At 40.0% G+C, this 22,214-nt stretch overlaps 1 protein-coding gene across 2 annotated transcripts in view; it reads right to left on the reverse strand.

Annotated features, from left to right (window-relative positions):
* Nucleotides 1-22,214, reverse strand: part of LOC148677299 (rho guanine nucleotide exchange factor 26-like) — a 40,370-nt gene that overhangs the window by 15,232 nt on the left and 2,924 nt on the right. For both annotated transcript variants that reach the window (XM_088620039.1, XM_088620037.1), the window contains exons 4-11: nucleotides 21,520-21,665; nucleotides 17,327-17,383; nucleotides 16,320-16,480; nucleotides 7,804-7,956; nucleotides 7,288-7,417; nucleotides 5,836-5,910; nucleotides 5,467-5,556; nucleotides 1,898-2,052 (exon numbers count right to left, since the gene is read on the reverse strand). In XM_088620039.1, coding sequence (XP_088476165.1) covers nucleotides 1,898-2,052; nucleotides 5,467-5,556; nucleotides 5,836-5,910; nucleotides 7,288-7,417; nucleotides 7,804-7,956; nucleotides 16,320-16,480; nucleotides 17,327-17,383; nucleotides 21,520-21,665 — 967 coding nt within the window. The remainder of the gene's footprint in view (nucleotides 1-1,897; nucleotides 2,053-5,466; nucleotides 5,557-5,835; nucleotides 5,911-7,287; nucleotides 7,418-7,803; nucleotides 7,957-16,319; nucleotides 16,481-17,326; nucleotides 17,384-21,519; nucleotides 21,666-22,214) is intronic.

Below are 22,214 nucleotides of genomic sequence, written 5' to 3' on the forward strand. Positions count from 1 at the left end.
AGCACTGTGTTTTGTTGTGGCAGGAATAACCTGTGATAATTTACAGGCCATCATTAACATCACAGCTGGTGACAGAATCACAGTCAAAGGCATATCTAGAACCTACAGACCTAGAGAGTCCTGATTCCACATACTGAAACATGAAGACTGAAACGTACATCTGTTGTCCTCTTTAGCTCTTTCAGAACAATGTACTGTATAAGCTTCCATTTCCTCCTTCCACTAAAAATTCCACATCCCAGCTAAAAAAAACCCAGAATATAGTAAAATGAAGGCACGTCAAGTTCAAAACTGTATGAGAATGAGGTGCAATCAGAGTTCAAAGTACCATCACACTCCGTAAAATAAACACGCTCCCCGTGAGAGAGGCACAACACACTGCGCAGTAAAAATAAGCACTGCAGATCCAGGGCATCTGTGTCCAGTTTAATGAAGAGAGCTTGTTAAAGCAAAACACGCGAGGGACCAAGAACAACAAAAGCAAAGGCAGCTGTTTGTTTTCTAAAAAACCTTCTTATATAACCATTCCATATTGAAGTACCTGCAAGAAAAACAGTGAGTAGTACATCTTAAAATGTTCAAAGTATAGCAAGAGAGGTCCATTTGGATGAAAACAAAAAGAAAAATCACTGGTTTCTTGCCAGACAGTACAAATCAATATTATAATTTTGTATCAAATTCAAAAGCACAGCTCAGCAGGTTGGATCGGTAGATGGAAATTGGATTCTGGAAGGAGCAGTTTTTACATTCCTTGAAACCCGAGTGATCCAGTAGCAATGGAATCTGTGAAAAAAAAACTACTAGGCCACATAATTTGTAACAAATCAGCCTTTTTCATTGTCTGTCAGACGGGCTCCACGCTGCGAGGTGTGCCCTGACCTCCCTTCACACAGTTGGAGCTTTTGCCGACAAAAAGGAAAGATAAGACACACATTTCTGCTCCAGGAAACAGAAATCTACATGTCTTTTTCAGCAACGTATCAATAAAGCCAGACCATTATCTTGAGTATAGACAGTGACATTGAAACAGCAGTTTCTTAAATCCCACCCCTAAAAGGGTTCATCACCATTTAAGCCCCAAAAGTAGTCAGCTTCCTTTCTGTAGGCAAAGCCCTCTGACTGAGAGAGATGCCCAGTGCCTGCGAGTACTGAGAGGCACGTGAACCCATAACTCACCTCGCCACTAAAACTGTTCTCTGAAGCTATGCAACTGGTATGTCAAAAATCTGAATTCGTAAGCTGCTGTAAACTGACCTATGATTCGTTTTATAGAAAAGCCACATGGGAATCCTCTCATAAATACAGCTTTTCTCATCTGTGCATTTGATGATTCAAAGTGAACTTCCATCAGCTCTTGTGCAGATGAAAGGCAAGGAATGAAGAGTGCTCTGCATAACTGCACAGCTGCAAGAAACCGATCTTTCCACTGGAGGGGGACATCAGAGAAAGTAACAAATCAGGGATAAAAAAAAGAAAAAATATATTTTTTAAATCTAAGAATAACATACCCATGTTGACTTAATATTCTGGCAAGGAGGCACATCGAAAACTTCAACCAGATCATTGTTATGGCATTCAACTAGAACAGCAAAGCGCATAGCACAGCTCTCACACGCTGAACAGCGTTCCAGAGCATTCGCCTTCTGCATCTTTACTTTATAAAGTTGTACTCTGTGCAAAACAACACAAGCATCACAACCATTTCATAAAACAGGGGCCAGCCACATTAAAATGATCTTCCTGGAAAAAAAACATCAGTTTTTCCGCAATGCTGCCTTGCTGTTCTGAGACATGAACATCGACTTTCTCCGAGGGGTGTGAGACCCAGCTGCCAGGCATGGACATGTCCGAGCAGCCCCCCCACGGTGAGTCCGGGAACACGGCTACATCCACCCACCTTTTCTTCCTCGTCACGATGAGGACGTCGTTGAAGAGGAAGAAGTACACCTGCTGCCGCGAGGTGCGCTTGGAGAAGATCCCGTTCTCCTCCACAAAGGCAGTGAGCTCCCCTCTCTTCACCATCCACCGGGAGGAGGACACCAGGGGGAAGGGCTGAGGGGCGAAGCGGGATTTAGTCACGGAAGACAAACCTTGAAACAAGAGCAGCACAGGCAGTGTCCTCCTTTCTCAACCAACAGCCCTCGCCTGCTTCTGAATGGGGCTTCCAGGTCTCAGTACAGCCTGTGGCACAGTATAAATGAAGCATCAGCCCTTGCTCCCACATTAAATATCCTCAATGGAAGGAAACCGCCTTGACACCTAGTGCTTGTCAACCTGTATATGATCCACTACTTTTTGCAGTATTTGCAACCTGCAATGCCTTTCTCCCCTCTCAGTTTTGTGTGCAATGTCTACATTTATTTGTTACCAGGACGAACATGTTCCTTTTCCTAGAGTTTATCTGGACACTACGTCGACTTACTGTACAGTTGCTTGAAAATGTCCAATCTCTCCGTGTGGGTAAAGGCTGAAACAAAATATTGTCTCCTAGATTTGCCTCAGCGGTATAATAACACCTGTACAGATCTGTTCATACAGTATATTCACTTGTGAGAGTACAACATGCAACATATCCATATCACTGTAGCATTCATTTTAGACCAGCTGCTTGTTTGCCAGCGACTGAGCTGCAGCTGTAAAAGGTTCTGAGAAGCCAAGTGTTGCAGAGCCCCTGACAAAGTGTGAGCAGCTGCATTAATGGCAATTTTTTTAAGAGCAGCTCACAACACCAGCTTACTCCGAGTTTCAGACATCTGCCTGGCACAACTGTGCAGAGAGCATTTTTCCCACACTCGCTCAGACACTTGTTGCTGTTTGACAACCGAAAATGTACGATTATGAAGAGGCAGCACCATGCCAGGGGCAAGGTGAAGGGCTTGTTCACCTATGTTTCGCTTAACGTACACCTTCACAATGTTTTTGAGTCGTGAACAACAAAATGACAAAGCTGTGCCTACACCATGCCATCTACAGTGATCTGAGCAGTCAGAATACTAAAGTTTCTCCTACAGTTTCATGAACTGCAGTACTGTATATCCTGCATCGTGAAACATCTGTAAATGACCTTTGATTAACATCATCCCTCTTCAAATAAGCAATAAGTTTCATTTCCAAAAAAATACATTTAACCTAAAACTACTCCAAGAGGAAATACCTAGGAGCTTATAAAAATAATTTCTGAGCACCATATTCAGGATCGACCTAAGCACATCCACCTCTGATTTGATTTTCTAAGCATCTGAAGTAAGCAAAAGAGTTCAAATATACTTAGTCCACCTTAATGTCATATATTCTCATTGCACCCATTTTGTTGTAGCACATTAAAGGATTAGATTCTCTCTGTAAATTGCAAACACTAAAGAACTGCATTAGCTCCTTTAACTTCTGAGACACTCATACCACAATATTTGCACCGCGCCATTTAATCAAATCTGAATTCCCAACAAAGGGCAAAGATCAGTTATTTGGCACAAATAATGTCCTGAATATTATTTGCTTACAAATTACAGTCACTTAACTTGACACATCCCAAGTGATCTAACACTAAACTCACACAGGTGCAACATGCAGAGCTTTCTGGCAGTGGAGGGGAAACCGAAACCGTTCAGCACAGTGTTACGTGATATTATCCTGAATCGAGTGTAACTTATTGTTCAGCAGCCTAATCCTCTCAGAAAATACAGCCCCAGTTTTTCACATCCCTCCACAGTTCTGTGTGCTCATAAAAAGCAATGAAAATAAAGCAAAAGATTAATCTTGGACTTGAAGAAAACAATTAATAACTCCACATTCCTGCTCCCTACACCGTTGCAAAACAAGACGGCAGTGAAATGCCCACTGCAAGCCAAGGAACAGAATACAGAGGGACTGATGCTTAACCTCTAGTGACTGTTCCACACATCAGTGTGCGCTGACTGAGTTTCAAGTGGTTCTGTCTGATGAAGTCTCTGAACAGCACTGAGCCCTCGAAACCTGTGCTATATGTACTGCCGCTCAGTGGTAGTCCAATTTGCCTTCTGCCAACCTTCCCAGTACCTCCTGAAGCCTCAGTTTGCCCTGCACAGTCAAATCCCGCTCTGTGGGATTAGCCAGGACGGGACAAAGACATTCCTGTTTCCCTAGTGCGAGAGGGGAACAGTCAATCCTCTTTCCTCCTGTGTGAATCGGCTGCCAGTCTCCAGTGTATCTGAACCACACGCACAGCTGTATTCCCGTATCTGCAGGGACTTCCCAGCGACTCCCATACCGTTGCTATTTGCTATTCCAAACTCCGCACTAAACTAAAACACCACAGCTGGGGACAAATACTGTTGGCACTTCCACATCTAAAAGAAGATGCTATCTGATTTCTGAAAAAAAAACAGTTTTTGCCAATGAAGTGCCCCTGTTGAGGTCAATCCTGTACATGCCCACACTCGGAGCGCGTGTGAGACCAGTGTTGAGTGCCCACGAGGCAGCCAGGGATCGTATAGATTTCTGTTTGTTTCTCCATGCGTGGGCGTGAGCGTGTAAAAGCGCCTCTCTTGTTCTGGCTGCTTTAATCCGAGTAATAAACCATTTACAGGTGCTCCATGCCCCCTCAAACACTCCTCTACCCGAACACTCCTGGCACCTGAGCAGGATTTTCTTCCATGCCTGCAGGCGATGTGGGGACAAAAGCTAATTTTACGAAGGGGTCTGAAACTGACCTCGTTGGACAATATCTACCGTGTTGAAATTAGCATATACAATGTACTGTATGCAATGGGGTCCTTGTACCCAGTTAAATTTGATATAAAGAATATTATATGTATTGGTTTTGCATGTTTTTTTATTAGACCACTTCTCATAATTAAAAAATGCTTTTGAATGAAAAAGGCTAACAATCCTCAATGTCCATAATTGTAACATCCAAATGTTCCAAAATCCATAATTCAGGCAATAGCCAGAAAATAACCCAAAAGTTTATTTTTTTGTTAGATATGGGAAGTCTACTGTACAGAACCTCTTTATAGCTATAATGGAAGGATAGGGGTGGCAAAAATAAGGTTAATGGATCCATTATTGACAAAAAGCTTTTAATTCCCAGTCTGGGTATTAAACGTAACAACATGTTAAAGCTAAGCATGGTGAGGTTAATGCAGAGGATTGTGCAATGAACTCCCACATGCATCAAAATTACAGCTCATTACCATTAAGAGGATCAACTTTAAAAACACGCTAATTTCTGAAGCTTTTCCCTCTGGAGCAAAAACTGAAACTGAACTGAGGGTGAAAGGCCTCTTACCGAAATGCAGCACTTGTGGAAAAGATGCTAATTTTTCTTCTCACTTTAAACAGTGTACGATAATTATCTGGAGGTAGAAAATGAGGCACACAACTTGGCACAACCGGACAAGAACAGTTTGACACAATAAAAACTCATCAGCAGCAACCAGGCCCTGTTGAATGACATTCAGTGGACAAAAATGCAACAAACAAGCCTACCTTGATCTTAAATTCCAGCTGGGAGTTTATTGTGTACATCATTTCTGTCCTCTCCATTCTCCTGGCTCCTTCATTGCATAATCGGACCAGCTAAAACCAGACAGGAAGCAGGATGTTTGTCACCATCTTGTTTTTGTTTAGGATTTATCTGAAAATCCCTCTTTCCTACTTAAACAGCAGCTCAAATTCGGCTCACTATCCACAGCAAAACAGTAACAAATGAAGAGGAACCCCAAGAAGGATAACCAAAGCAGACTGATCATGAACATAACTAATATTACCACTATTATTGGACACTTTGCATCTAAAATGATGTGAACAGGGCCCAACAAATCCCCAAAAGAAACAAGAGATCCCATTTTCCCTCACCTTGCTCACTGCCAGAAATGCCTTTTTGCAGGATTCGTGTTTTGCGGAGTCTTTTGCTGTTTTCTGACAGATAGTCTGCAAGACAAAGCAGTCTAATTCAAAGACAGGAACAAAGACAGCAATTCCAGAGTCTCAATTCCACTGCATTACTGTAATTGCACCAAGCCATGGAATAAACAGCATTAATTCAGGTACTGTACACAAAAACCAACCCAATTATTCCAGAGCTCCACATTGCAGAAGAAGTGGATCTACAGTAATTTCAGATTACAGACAGTACACTGCATTAAGAACTGAATACATATCGCTGGTCCTACAGCACAGTGAAAAACACCAGCCTACCCTTAAGTTTACACAGTTAATAATTAAAACTTAAGAGAATGAAGAGAAACTGGCAAAAGACATGTTAATTGTTTAGAAACCTGGAATATTTTCAAATTGGTTTCAATTTGTTGTGGCATTTATGGGAACACAAGACATTAAATTAGTTCAAAATACCCACGTTAAGCATGAAGTGTTTTCAGTTTGGAAAGAAGCATTTGTAACCAATATCTGTAGATCCTATCTTAGCTGTTTCTCTCTTAACTGTTTAACATATTTTTTGTCAAATAAGATGTCTGAGCTTCCAAAAATATACAACACTGTAGGATATAAAACAACTGTTGAAAATCTCAGCTGTAACAAGGCCAGAAGAAGACCACAAAAATATTTCTCAACTCAACACTACAACATGCTATTAATTTATTTGACTGATGTCTTTATCCAAAGCAACTTACATTCATATCTGTTTACACAACTGGGAATTTTACTGGAGCAATCTGAGTGAAGCACTCCGTTCAAGGGTACAACAGCAGTGCTCCACCTGGGACAGTCTTGCAGTTCCACAGTTACACAGTGCACAGTCCTAGCCATTATTCTGTCTACATGCAACTCTTGGGCTTTGGCAAGCATCTCTTGGGAAGAGGGAAGTTAATAGTGGAGGAGACACAGAGTGACTCACAGGACTTGCAAAGGTGCTCTCTGCACCAGAGGATTGTGAAGGAAACGAGAAACTGCAACGAAAGCTGGAACGCAAGTACACGTCAGACATTCACGGAAATCTCGCTCTACTTTGGACCATGCTTTTTAACTTTATAAGGCTTTATAAGGCCACGCCAACTTCGGCCACAAGATCGTCAATCCTGAAAGAAGGTACAAACAGCCCTCACTTGTTTGTATGCTTTCTTATGGTTCCTATGAATTTTCCTTTGGATTTCCCACACATACAGTATATGGGAGCCTCTACTCTCTGTTTTAGAGCCACAGGGGGAACACTGCTGGGTTTTCCGGACCACCAAAACAGACTCCAAAGCCCCGTCTTCAGTGAGGCTGCCTCTTCATTTCTGCAGGTGAAGCCGGACTAGCTGTAGGGAAGCTGGGCCCCAAGACACCATTGAGAGCTGCGGAACTCACATCCATCAGGAGAGGCAGGCGGGTGACTCGCTGCATGGGCAGGATGAGGAAGGAGATCATCGGGAGGTTCCTACAGTCGGGATGACTCTCGATTCGGGAAAGCACTTCCTTAAAGGAGGGGTTTTTAGTCCTGTGTCATAAAGAAAAAGTTCCAAAACAACTGAGCTCACAAGACATATGAATCTTTGATAATGTACAGGTATTAACATTCTAAACAAAATGACACTGGAAAAAATGTATCAACCTACCAACCTATTAACTATACCTTTGATGTTTGATACAATCTTTACTACAGAGCCAATGCAAAAGTGCTTTCCTCTAAATGCACTTATAAGGCTAACACATCTAAGATTCTACTGTAACCTGCTTGTCCCAGACTATTGACAAAAGAGCATCTGACTGTCAGACCTGTTATCTTGTTCTCTGCTGCCATTTATTTATTTCAAAATCACATGGACAAATGCTGCTTTCATGCAGTGGCTTAGCAGCCTGCAGAGACAAGGGTGTAGAGCTTACAGAAGCTTCTGCAGAGTCCGTTGCTGGTAAACTTCATTGGAACAGTATGTCACATAGGGGTCAAAGGTCGACATGGCATGTTTTTCAACAATGTCGCTGATGTCATCAATGACAATATTCTGTTGATGCCTGTCCTCCAGCTCTTTAAAGAACCTTCAAAAAGAGCAGGAAATGTCAAACAAATAATTATAGGAAACTCCAGAGACAATACATTAAGTAAAGCAGTCCAGACTCGGCATGGGATCATTTTTCTTTTATTTCAAGACTGAATCTGAAGATAAGGAGAAAATATTGGCTTCTACATGCAAAACTAGATCCCATCAGCACAAATAAAAATGACACTCGCCTGGATAATCACAACCATGTAAATTAGAGAGAAGGACTTTTGTTTTCTGGTGACAATTTGTGAAAATGGAAAGGAAGACAAGCAGATTTTTATAAATTTATGATACAAGGCCAAAGCTTTACTTTTCCACCACTTGCAGGCTGAAAAGTGGGAAATTGGTAAGTCACATAAAACAGGATTTTTAAGCTTTTCCTGTTGTCTGTGCAGAGAGTCTTTCACAGTCTATCACTTTTCAACTGTTTTCAATGAAACCATAAACTGTTTCCATTATTAACAACACTGCAGTTCCAGGGTGGTGTCTACCATGACCTCTCACAAGGTGACTGTGACCCTCTTATTCCTGTTTTTAATCTTCAATTTGTGTGTGCGATGTTGAAGGGAATCCTAATGCATTTTGTCAATTTATAATACACTCAGATAGCTGCCACCCCAGCCACAGAATTCCAGCTCAAGTGAGTGGAGGTCAAAGAGTTTAAAGGACAAATCATGCAGGCGCTAGGCTTCAGAACCTACTGTATTTTAGAGATGATGAAGTAAAAAGTATTCTTGTGGGGTTTAGGTCTTGTCTTGGAATATCAGAGCTTTAACACATTTTAGATGTTATGAGAGGTTTCAGTGTTTTGAAGAACAAGCACTGACACTGGGAGAAGCAGATTTTGAAGTGTGTTAGATTTAATCTAAATAAACACTTCAAGTCCTACTTACAGGCTAACATAACTGAGCCTTTAACATCTTGAAAACAGAAAATCTGAAGGAGACCTGATTCAGGTCATCAAAATCCTTGAAAAACTGAACCCAATGGCCTTCTTCCGAATCAGCAGTGAAACACAAACCAGAGGACAGTAATGGAGGTTGTACGCAAGTGTAAACACTGAGAGGAGGAGGCACTTTCTTACATAACGGGTTAAGGGAGTCTGGAACAAACAACCCAGCCCTGTTACTGCAACCGATACCCCGGCTTCGTTGTAGAAACAGATGGATGAGATTCTTGGATCAATTAATTACCAGCAGCCAAGCAATACCAGACAGGCTCAATGGCCTCTTCTCATCTGGAACTTTTCTTATGTTTTTAAATGAGAAACACAAAGACGGTCACAAACGAGAAGAGGGTATTTGGTCCATGGAGCTTCGTCTGGATGCCGATTAAAAAAAACCAAGAGATAAGCCTAGGTCTGGTTTACCCCCAACATGAAATGCACACTTTATTAGGTTATAAGGAATGAGATTGTTCAAAAGTCAGATATAGACAACAGTAATCTGAGCAAACACATGAATTAGTCTGAATATCACAGATAGTCCATTATAGGTATTATATTGCACAGTATCTTTGGTACCTGATGAGATGCTGACCCTTAGTTTCTATGGCTGTCTTTGCCTGGGCACGATCCAAATGGAAGCAAGAAGGAAAGAAAAAAAAACAGTGTTTCTGCAGCACATTAAAAGTGTGATGGGAGGACGATCTTCATTGTATTTACACAACTGAAAAGAGGTTCTCATCACATCCAAACAAAGCAATTCACATTGCTCAAACATGGAGCCAACTGGAAATCACCCTGTGAATAAACGGCCATTTACAAAACAAAGAAAAGAGCCTGCTGAAGACAGCAATGGAATGCTGACATTAAATACATGTTCAGTGCGTTCCAGGAACAGATTCCATCATTTAAAAAAGGGTCTAATCAATGAGTGCCTCCCTTACGATTGTATTGTTAAGAAGGCAGCCCTGCACTGTGTAACCTTGGATTAATATCTACTGTAGGTGGAATTACACAGGAGCCACTGCGCTGTCGCCTGTTTGGGGAGTACTGTTAATTACGATACCCTGGAGCCCACAGTGTATGTGTTCTTTATCATTATACTACTTAGCAGTGTCATTATCCTGAAACAAAAAGATATTACTTCCCTTGGGTCTAGGAAATAACAGCAGCAATCCATCTGTGGACAAAGATCTGGCTAATGGCCATGAGCAGGAAGGGATACAGTAAAAGCAGTTTTTAAAAGGCCACTGGAAGCCAGCTGAGAGCACGTGCCATGCAGATCCTTGAAATGCTGAGCTCACATTTTTTCCCAAAAAAAAGAAAAAAAAAGAAGCTCAGCTATGAACCTAAACAATAACTTTGTTTCGACAGCATAGGAAGACTGGCAAGAACGGGGGACTGTGAATCTCTGAACTGCTGAACAGCACAGTGCCACAGCACTCTGAGCAGATGAAGACATCACCTAACCAGAATAAAACGTAGTAAAGATACAAGACATCAACCATCCTGAGCCACGCTCAAACTTTTGTTTTTATCTCAACACAACTAAAAAAATGTCATACATGCAGGGATGATTGAGCAAATACAAAATAAAGAAGACTGTACACAGTGGCTATGAAAATGTAAGAATCCATGTACAGTAGTTCAATAGCCCTAAGCTTTGTATGTGATGAAGAATGTTTCTGTTTCATCTCACCCTGCAACATTCTGCCTTTGTAGGCTAGGCCACACCCTCTGGTGTGTTAGTCTTAAGCAATGAAGTACGGATGAGAGTAGTAATGATTTCTGGAGCAGTTTTAAGTAGTTTGGAGGATGGATACTAATACGCGCATTTCAACTATGGAACACAGTGATCCCTGCCAACAACACATACTGCACATTGCAAATTAATGACATTAACACAATCATCCTGTGGTCTGGTCTTTCTGTCTACTATCACAATGGTTGGCTCGGATGTGCAAAACCAGCAACATGGCAAACCACCCAAAAAAAGGCATTAAGTAAATTATTATTTTCTTTAAGAATTTACACAGATCACATATATATAAGGAACAAAATATTCATATTTTTATCAATTCCCAATTTGTAGAGAATAACATTAATCTTCCTTTGGTAACTACAATGAAGTGAAGGGACAGTGAAAGTGTCTGCTACAAAACTGTTACAGCTGCAGATCAAGCTGGGAAACAGCGCACTGTAATTCCTAAGGTAATGATTAATCAAAAGCTCTGGAGCAGGAGCCTTTCATTATGAAAACGAAATGAAGCCTCAGCAAAATATAATCAGAGAGACACTGCAACGTAATGCATTTCCCTTACTGTAATTGTTTTTTTTTACTGCATCACTACAGAGCTGACAGAATACGGGGATATGGGGAGAGCTGCTCATATTTGCCATGCTAATTTGTATTTAAAACAGTCAAATAAAATGTGTGCATTTATGCTTCGTAATTTTTTAATGAGCATTATAAACCCCTAAAAAAGGTTTCTTGTGAAATAATCAGTCTATCTCAATCTTCTTTCGCAAAGATCACTTATTAATCTGCTCTTTCCAATTCATGATCTTTAAAAATGTGCTGTAGCTGGGCTCTCTCCTGGGCTGCCCTTTCCTTCTCACCATCTGTTTAGTACAAGGGTGGGGTCCAGCGCACTGTTGACAGAATATTCACCTTGCCAAGACCTTTGAGAACAAAGTGTTGCTGGAGGAATTAGATCTCTCTCAATTGCTTCATTTCTTTATATGAATTGTAAACCACATTGCACAACTACATTACCTTACCAGAATGCTTTCTTACAGGACTATGACTCAACAATTATCTTTAATTTTGAATAAAACTATTTCAGAAATGTGATACTCTAAGTATGTAAGTAGCTGGACCAGTATGACAGGTTCTTTGTTTCCAAAGAATTCAGAAAAGGTTCTTAAGTGGATAATGTATTTTTGTTCTGTGTTACTGTAAGTCAGTGCTTTTCAAAAGGCTTTCAATTCATCCTCACCTCCTTAGAATGCATCCAAAGACCCATAAGATGACAATTGTTGTTATATCTTCTTAATGCAAGTCTCATCACCTTTTTCATCTACCGAAACATTTCCTTATTTTGTAAACAAGTATAAGTGGTGACTCCAACAACAGCAAGTCTGTAGTTGACTCTAGCAGTGGAATCTCATTATCCTGTTTGTCTTTTCTGTATTCACTGGTACAATTAAATTACTTGGGACAGAATAATTGTTTTGTGTCTCAATGGTCTTTTCCAGGTCAGTGCAAAACTCCTTCAATATACATATATTTAAAAAAATGGTATTCTGTTGAAAAAACATTTAAAAGTTATGGGTTCATGTATAGAACCTCTGCTTAGATGGGCAAATACTTCACTTTAACAAGCATGACTTTCAGTATTACTGATTATATCCCTTACAGAAGTTTGCCTTGGGGAAATGTTTAATTATTTACAGAAAATTGACTGCAAGAAGAAATAGTAATTCTTTCCTTAACGCCTCATCCAAGCTACACCAGGTTAATTCCCGAAGGCACAGTTTTTAGATCCATGATACTCTAGTAGAAAGGTAATCAGAATGGATTATGATTAATTCTTTTTTGTTTAGTGAAAAAAATTCTTCAAGTCTTGACAAAAGAAAAGCTGATATTTTCTTTCAGACAGAAACTGCCACTTCACCTATGTTAAAAACGACAGTCAGCTCCAAAAGAACAGATTCCTACAAGTCTACACAGGGAAAGAACATTACTTTGGATTTGAGGAGAATCAGTCCTTGAGCTACGGTTGACAGGTATGACATCATTCTGGTATGAGTAGAGCGGACCTTTCAGCAAAAAAAAAAGAAATGTTCTGGCAAAGCTTCACTATCTCTCAACCATGAAGAGAATCACCTGTGACAAGACCTCCCCAAATGTAGTAACAGTTGAGCAAGGATGCAAAACCTCCTGCCCTCATTGTGCCCCCCATCCCAAAGACAACAGTCCAAAAAACACAATCATGTGCACTGTTGCATTGTGCATTGACAGATATTTAAAGCTTAAAACAAATCTAACATTTTAAATGCATGTAAAAGTTCAGTCCATTTGTGTTCGGAATTAGTTGCATTCACCAAAACGAAAATGCACAGAAATACTATATTCTAAACAAAGAACTGCCTGCCAGGGCGTTATGTTGATCTGGCGCTACATCTACTAAGAGTCAACAAAGTACTCCAACACAACTCTAGCGCTTCAACAGATTTCTTGTTCAAGGATCCCATACATCACTGCATGACACAAATATACCATCATTTCAAAAACCCTTTTGCACTGTGAGAAAAAAAACAAACATGCCATTCCTGCACAGACGATGCTTTAATCAATCGCTGTAACCAACTGGCAGTCTTCCTTTCTCATACATCATTACTGCCTCAGACATAAAACACATTCGCAAAACAAAGTTAAACAAGGTTCTCAGACCTTTCCCAATGGGTTCTAATTGCTATTAGCACCAGTACTCATCTGCAGCATTTTTAATGCCTTTCAGGATAAATTCACAATCCTACATCAATTACCACAACACTGTGGCTAATATTATTTTGCAAATCTGGGGCAGATCAGAGGACAGGATCACTCTCTTCATTTCCACGTTACCCCCAAACAAAACAATCAGAAAAAACATCTTTTAACAATCCCCAACACAACGACTACCACCCCGGCGTCTCCAATCGAACTTCTGACACGTCAGACTCACTGGAGATAACCAAGCAAGTTCATTCTCAAAAGGACAATCTGTTCTGGTAAGACAAGGCCCGTGATATTAAACTCTGACAATAAATGGGTCTGAACACACGAGAAACAATGAAACCTTCTCTTTTGGGGAGGAAGTACAGTGGTGTGGTTGTTCTTGCTGGCCGTCTTTTGATTCTGTATAGAGCAGCAGTGAGTTCTTCATAATAACTAACAAAGACTCCATACAGTAGGAGGAACACAGTGCATTCGAAAAGGCGGGGGATTCAGTGGACGTCTTCCCTTTCCATTGACAGCAGCTAAGCCAACACGAGCTGTGAATGCCTGGCTGGAATGTTGCTGGCTGTTACCACAGTGGAACAATGAGGGGTTTGTAAGGACCCCTGTATGTGACCTGCGCTGCTTCTGGGCTGGCCTGTGGTTTTAACAGGAGGTTCCTTCCTCGACCCCAAAATACAGCATGAGCGCCCACATTCTAACCGAGAGCACGGAGGGACAATCATTTGGTTTCATTCTCCCGGCATGTCCACTGTGCCAAGTAGCTCCAGAAAACAAACTATTATTATTGAGCAACTTCGTTTTCTGTCAAATGGAAATAGACAAAAGTACAGCAAATAACTGGAAAGATCTACCTAGGACAAGACTTGTTTCATAATAAAAGAATTAAACTGGTTATTTTTTCCATGTTTGATACTGGTAGCGTTTCATTCACATGCCTAATTTCTGTACTGATGAAAGCACTGGGCGCAATTTAGTCTACAGAACTAAGCCCTGGAGAGGAATGTGGGATGTGTTTTTATGCTTTAAGAGAATCATGCATAAATAATGTTTATGGGGTTGAATGGCAAAGTATACAAGGAAAATGTGTAGTATGAGTATCCATTTATTTAGATAGAAATTCAAGCATCTTTTAGCTTAAAATGCACAGTACACTACAGCAAACTGAAGTCTTAAGTTATTTAATCAGTTCATTATTAACCAGCACAATTAGAGCAGAGGCCCATACTGCTGTTACTTTGAACTGCTGTGCTGGGTAAAACCCACAGTGCCATAGCCATGGAGATGGGTGACAGCCCTGTATACACAGCCATTGTGTCTTCCGTGTTCGCTTCATTGCCGGTTTTAATATGGGCTTCATCTGACATTCGAAACACATGGGAATTAAAAAAAAAAACATTACAGACTCAATGATTATGCTCCCATTTGCCACAGCAGTCCATTTCAAAAGGCTTCCAGCGAAGATACAGCGTGTACCCACCGAAACAAAACGAACAGTCTGACTCAGGCCACGGCCACGCACAGACACCGTGTGCCAATCTTTATAAATCCAAAGATGAAACACTGCTCACGTTATGAACAGAAAAGATTTAGCACAGAGCTGTAAACTAGTCACCCTCTATCTAATTATAATGGACTGACGATTGCTTAATTTCAGTAAACTTCCTTATGGATTTCAGACAGATTTAACTTGCTCAGTTTAAGTAAAAAAGGGCAGTGACCCTTCAATGAACTATAAAATGTAAATGAATCAAAATGTGAAACATTCACTTTGGAACAGAAATAAAATCAAGAGAGGATCTGAGGTTGATGTGCATGTTTCTCTGTAAAGCTTTTCTCCACTTACTGTACCTCTTCCTATGCTGAAATAATATTCTTCCCAAGAACTCGGAGAACTCCGGGTTATAGCCTTTAGCCAAAGTAATTAGGTGTTCTGTAGGAATTCATGGGATTTTCGTTCAGATTTACCAGATGTGAAAACTAAAACTGAAACTCCCTCCCCCCCCAGTCTTCATTACTGCTAAAACTTTTGCGGCTGAGAAGCTTTTCTTTCCTGAGGAACATTCTCTCTTGTGCAGCTGATACAAACCCTACACCTCAGTCTGCGTTAGATCTGTCATCACTGTTCTTGTGCTGCTGTGATTCTGCCTCACCCGGATAAGACCCAGCACTGCCAGACTGCACAACGAATCACTTGCAACCAGGACAAGAAACAGTGAACGAGGAGTAATATACTGTACTGTCAGGCTAGCACCGTGTATAATATTGAAAAGCCCCTGTTAGCTACATGTTTCCCTTATCTTAACACTTTTTTATTTCCTGTTTTTTGATGATTTGTCCCGCTTTAGTGTGTTGTTAGTATCATTTCAGTTGTGTTTCAGATAAGAAAAATCTCAGAAAAGACTGTGGAAAATGAGAGCTTAATACCTTTCATACCAGGAGGAGGAATTAAATAACAGCACACGGCTTCATCACCGTTTTATACTTCTTAATTTATCAAACCCTACAAAAAACAGGTGTGGTTGGCTTTGTTTTTTTGTTTTATTACTGATGCTCTCTATAAAATAAACTCTGTATTTACTGAAAGTGTAAATTGAGTGAGTACCAGTGAATATTCTGTGTTCAGAGACACCTATTTTTTCATGCAAATCCTCCACAAGGGGCAAGCCACAACTACGTCACTTAATCAACCTGAGGGCAAAAACACAACGATAAAAAACAACCCATTTAATCGTTATTAATAACTGTGTAGTGGGTAGCATGTCTTTCAAGAAATTTTATGGATGTCAACATTAAAGCTTGGCAGAGTGAAGTTTGAGATTAGACAAAAATCTATATTCAAACATCAATTGTTTTTTTATATACTTTTTTCAGATATTCCCAAAGGAAAAGAAAAAAGAAAAAAACTTACTTTTTGCTAGCCTCACAGACATCACTGATGTTGGAAAAGAGGTGATGATTTTCAGTCTTAGTCATTGTCTCGCTTAGTTCGCTGGAGTTCTTAAACATCCGAATCAAAATTTCCAGACTGTGCAGATAAGAGTGTTCAGACGAAATAACTTCAAAAATAGCCTGAAATGGACACACACCAATTTTTAAGGAGCAAGTTAGCGTTACTTCTACTAAATACATATAAATAATGAAAAACGTCAACATTTCAGCTGTAGAGCCTTCCTCACTGTTTATCTGTTATTAAATTACTGGACAGCATCTTTATTTTTAAGGCCTTTTTTCTTGATGATAGAGCAGAAATAGGTACAATAAATCTAAAATATTACTTAATAAACATATAATAGATATGTAACAGAAAAGGTTTTACTATTTTTCATTTTGCTTGTTGAATTCCACACTCATTTAGCTGCCATTTATCAGCTCGGGATATATCCATGGCAAAGAATGGATTCTTATTAAACGCACATATACCCCTATGACAAACTTCATGAACAGGCCTCAGTGCGCTAAGTCTTATGCACAGATTAGCCCTCAACATTTAGAAGATTTGTTTGTGTTTGTGTGTGTGTGTGTTGCACTGCACTCCCTTCCACTGGCTCTGTGTCAGTTCAGAAAGCTAGAAATCTGAATTGACCAGATAAGCCAAGCATGCGTGGGCCTGGCTCGGGCCAGGACATGTCAAGCCTGTGTAATCGGCACAACGTGCATCAGAGAGAAAAAAAGCTATTAAGGCCAGTTTCCTCACACGTAAACAAACCAGCATGTCTCCAATGAGAGAAGGCCAGTGACAGGAGGAGTTGAGATTGGGCTGGAATTCATCTTTTTCTGTGCTTTCCTCGCCTCTCTTAAAGTGTCCAGCTAGGATGTTGTGACAGATGGATCATTCATTATAGGAAGGAAGAAAACTTATCCTGGATCCAGCTGACTTTTGAATGGAGAAATACATGAGAACTAAAGATCTCCTACCTCTTGTCTCTTCTTTTCTTCCTGGCTTGTTCTGTCTAATATTCCGCTCTTCTTCACCTGGAAAAAGCAACATCCCATTTACATTCTGGCTAACCACTGAGATTCAACAGACAACAGCTAGAAATATTCAATTTCCCACTGCAATTTCTTTAAATTATTTGTCAAAAGGCTTCGTTCCTAAGCAATTAAAGCCTGATGACACACAGTAACAATTCAGGAATTCTGTTCTTCACAGCACTTCATTTTTCTCCGTGACCTTTAACCTTTCTCCCAATTCATGTTGCGACTCATCGGTGATCACAACACCTCGAACCGAGTTATGTCTTTTAACAAAAAATATCCATCCAAAAAATGCCAGCACATTATGCATGGATATCTGAGATACACAGAAACCCAGACAAAATCCACCAAGCAGCTGTGGAGTAGTGGTTAGGCCTTAGGATTTAAAACTAAAACAGGAGGCTAAGAATGCAGGTGTTGTATCCTTCACCGAGACACTTCACTCAAAGTGCCTGAGTAAAATGCCCAGATTTCTAAAAGCTGTTTCAGATAAAAGTATCACCCAACTAAATGAAGGTGCCCTACAGAATAGATCAGATGCAGAGTTACAGTCCCTAATCCTGTGAAGGTGTAGAACCAATATTTTCACTATCATGTTTCAAGTATTGAATTTTTTTGTTTCATCGTGCGTTCTGCAAGACCAGAAACGTGAAATCCTTTTGCTGGTATATTTTCAGTTATCCTTGAATTCTTTTAATTAGATTTAGGAAAAAAAAAAACAGGACAGCGCAAAGAATGAAAAGACCAAGCTTCAAAACGAGTGCAGTAAACTCCCAAGAGAGAGTCAATCAGCTTTCAAAAGTCACCATTGTAGCAGGTTATCATAAAACCTTAATTTTGCCGACTGGAACTCTGCAAACATTCTACTGAAATCAGAACTAGCAGAAACAAACAGGTTCGTACTATAAATGGTAATATCTGTGTTTCAGTCTACTGTGCATACTTCAGCTGTCTGTCCAAAAACACACAATAGGCCCCAGGCACAGATTAATTAACCAGTACATTTTTTTTTGCAGCCTGAATCTGATAAATGTCAGAGAGTGTTTGAACAACTGCATATAATAGTGCTTGGTGTTTTTTTTTGTTCAGGTTTGTGGAATTGCAGAACACGCCCTGTGTGCTGTTTGGCCTTAGAGCGCTTAAGTGCCCTCATCAAACACTGGCTGTGCCTCCTGAGTCAGCGTGCCATGAACACAAAGGTGACCGATCAGGCCAATGTGAGATCAGTGAACTCTCCTGAGGCTGAGCAAGCTGAGCAGGAGTGGTCTCGGGAGAGATCTAGTCACGCACTGTGTATTCTGGTCAGGGTGTGTGCTCTTCGATACTTTGACCTTGCTTCCTCATTTAGACGTCGCTGGGTTTCAAAGTACTAGCTTCCTGCCCAGGTATTCTTCTTCCACCTGGTTCAGCCCAGAGCTGTAGTCTCCCACAAGGTGATTTTGATATAACTTTTCTTCATGTCTGCGTTGACCATGTCACCGAAAAGCTTCTACTGTTCTCCTCTGGTGCTTTCTTTAGGATTCCCGGGTGACCAACCCAGCGATATTGGGGGATTATCATAGTTTCAATAGCTGTGGGTACGTCTGTCCTCATGCTTGACCCAGACTCTTTTACATTGTTTGTTGCTTGTAAAGAAGGAAGCCCAGAACTATCAGTGTGGCTTCCAGATTTGCTCTTCAAACACCTGCTTCCTCAGGCAGACAAAGTCCAAATCAATGGAGCTGAGAGGTGTGCATTCATTAGCACCAGACATTCATTAGAGCAACACAAGAAGGGCGAGAGAGTTTATTCCATGCTCCGCCTTTCACACTTAAAGCTTTGCAAGAAGTGAGTAGGAGACACGCAGTTCTGTAAGTAGTGAGGTTTCTTGGAATGACAATCGCACAGCTCCAGGCACAGTACACAGTTCTAGTAACATACCAGAGATTCTCTGTGACCCAGTACACCACCGCACTACATACAGAACAGGAACTCCAAATGAGGTTTCTTGTAATCACACTTTGTTCTTGGAAGGACACCAGAATTCAGGATCCTACGACTGCTGGTAAAGATTCCAGGAATTTTCAAGATCCAAGTTATCCTCTTATTTGCGATTACATCATTAAAACACAAATGAAACAAGAAGTAATTAAAACCATACACTCGAGACAACTAGATATACAAAACATGCAACGTTTCCATGATACAAGTGTGTGTTTTTAAATTTCCTCTTATCTCTCTCCCTGAACTTCAACCACTCTGAAATACAACTTTGAAGTTGATGGATGGATTGATGGAGTTTCATTTATAGGATATTGGTATTGTACTACAACAAATTAAGACGTGTACTGCAAATGGTCTTAGCCCTGCAACTAAATTATATATATATAATTCTTTATATAGAATATTTAAAATCTAGCTGATATTTTTAGATATCCTAGGTTTGGCAAGTTAAATGATTTATCAGATAAAATAACATTCACCCTTTTAAGGAAGTATGTTATGTTAAACTTACATTGCAAAATCTATTCCACTATTTCTTTATCCAAGAAAAGCAAGATCATTACCAGGTAATGCGAGCATGTAACAATCGAAAAATTATTTCCATAAAGCTTTATCAAATGTCTGGAGCCCATATGATCAGTTGAGATCTGTGCTGAACTGAACAGAGTTTTTCTAAACCCCTGGCATGCACAGTACTTCAAAAATCCAACGTGTTGTTTTTCAATGGTTCTCGTATCCCTGGAAACAGAAACGGGGTCCATCTTTCCAAGCTGTGACGCTTAAACAAACAGAACAAAAAAAGACTTCCGAAAATGTGTTTTTTAAAACACACCACAACTGTCGTTAGTGCCATACAATCAATCAAGCTGTACCTTCAAAGATGTTATTACAGTTCCTTTATTTTAAAATAACAAACAACAAACCCATAAATCTCAAAAGAGCCAAATTTAAGCACAGACAACACCATTATTTTAAGATTGTAATATTAACGTTTCATTTATCTAACATAACACAGTTGTTGCATAATGTAAATCTAGTATTTTATCTGAATGCTTTGACTGTCTCTGCAGTTAATGATATATTCAGTGATTACAAAATGCACTGTAGCAGTAGCAGCTACTGTAGGAGCTGTCTAAGTGAGTAGCCTTGAAATACCATTGACTGCTTTACTTCCCCAAACGGGCTGTTTGTAAGCCAGCAAATACACAGAAGAGGACCATCTAACATCATTAATTTGTCCGTCTTGAGAACAATCCACAACTATTCATACATTCATGCGCCTGCTTAAACTTGGCAAAAACAGGAACTGGAAGGACGACACAACACGCTCAACTAAAACTGGAAATCCTATGAAATTTCATTCTGTCAGCATTCACTACCCCTGAATGTCGAATTGTTCCAACAATAAAGTAATTGTTTCATTCATGGAAGTGCCCCTTGCTGAATGCTTTGTTTGTATTTGTGCTGTTGTTTGTTTTTCACTGGAAAGGAAACCAAGTTTTGGCAGGAGAGTTACAAATCTAAGAGCATCACATCTTTGGAAAATCACTGCAGTCTGTGTATCTGTTTATAGTGAGCCAATGGAATGGAATTTCTAATTACAGCATAATCCAGAATCAATCTGATCCTTAAATAAATAGTTACTGTGCATTCCTATATTTAAAATGAAATGTCAATATCTAATATTGTAATTATAATAATATATGTGTCAACCAGTGAAAAATAAAATGGAAAACAATGTCTGTCTGTCCAGCCCTGCAGTGCGTGTTCTGCAAGCCTGGATGCAGGTACTAACACTGATACAGTATTTATCATTTACCATTTGGGAAACAAGACAATTCCTCCATGTTTGGCGATACTGCTCTGCTAAGTACTCAGAGTCACTCCTAATCCCGACATCCTACTGTATGTGCTTTTTTAGTAGCAGTAGTATTCATAGCAGCGGCGACAGAAACACAGAACAAATAGGGAATCTATTGTGCCAGACTGCACCTGTTTTATTCAGAAGCTATCAAAAGAGATGGTTCAAGAAATGGCACCACAGCAGCACTGGAAAACATGAATGGCTTTTTGCATTCTTCATCATTGCTGCATGTGCACTCTGTTGATGACCACAAGACACAAGTATTTGAACAGGGATGTCTGCTTACCACTGTGAGCTGGCTCCACATGGATCGTAATGGTTTATACTGCACAACAATCCTGTCATCTGACTTCTGCTCCTTAGGCTCTGCATCCTCATCAGAATCATTGTGCAAAGCCTTCTCCTTGTAGTTCTGATACAGAACCTCTTCCTCTGAAACACACAGTAGTATGCAGATATTACCAATTTAGTAACGTTTAGACTTCCAAAATCTATTTATGACCAATACAAATCAAGACTAACATGAGCTTTGATTTATTTGAATTAGAAAAGTTAAAAAAACTTGGATGTGTGAGAAGGGAATTATGCCCTTTTTACCAGGTCTCGTCTATTATTTTCATTATTTGTTAAACCTATCTTGAAATATTGCTTGAGGGAATTAAGATCTTAAAAGACTGCATATTCTACAAACTACTGATGTTACATATCATATATAATATCAGCTCATAACTCTTTGCCTGAAGGATTGAGTAATTTGCAACAAATACTATGGGAGGAATTTCAGTAAATATGAAAGCACAGTTTTGATAGGAAAAGTAAGTAAAACACTCCCACAACAGCACAAGCACTGCAAGTTCTAAATTCCACCAGTTTTGCACAAGCCCATATCCATTCGGAAATAAACACAGAACATTTCTAGTTAAACATGGATCTGACATTAGCTACACTTTACCACTATGAACTAGAAACATACACACCTGT

Source organism: Lepisosteus platostomus, chromosome 2 (genome assembly GCF_059453375.1).
Source record: "Lepisosteus platostomus isolate fLepPlt1 chromosome 2, fLepPlt1.hap1, whole genome shotgun sequence".
Lineage (NCBI taxonomy): Eukaryota > Metazoa > Chordata > Actinopteri > Semionotiformes > Lepisosteidae > Lepisosteus > Lepisosteus platostomus.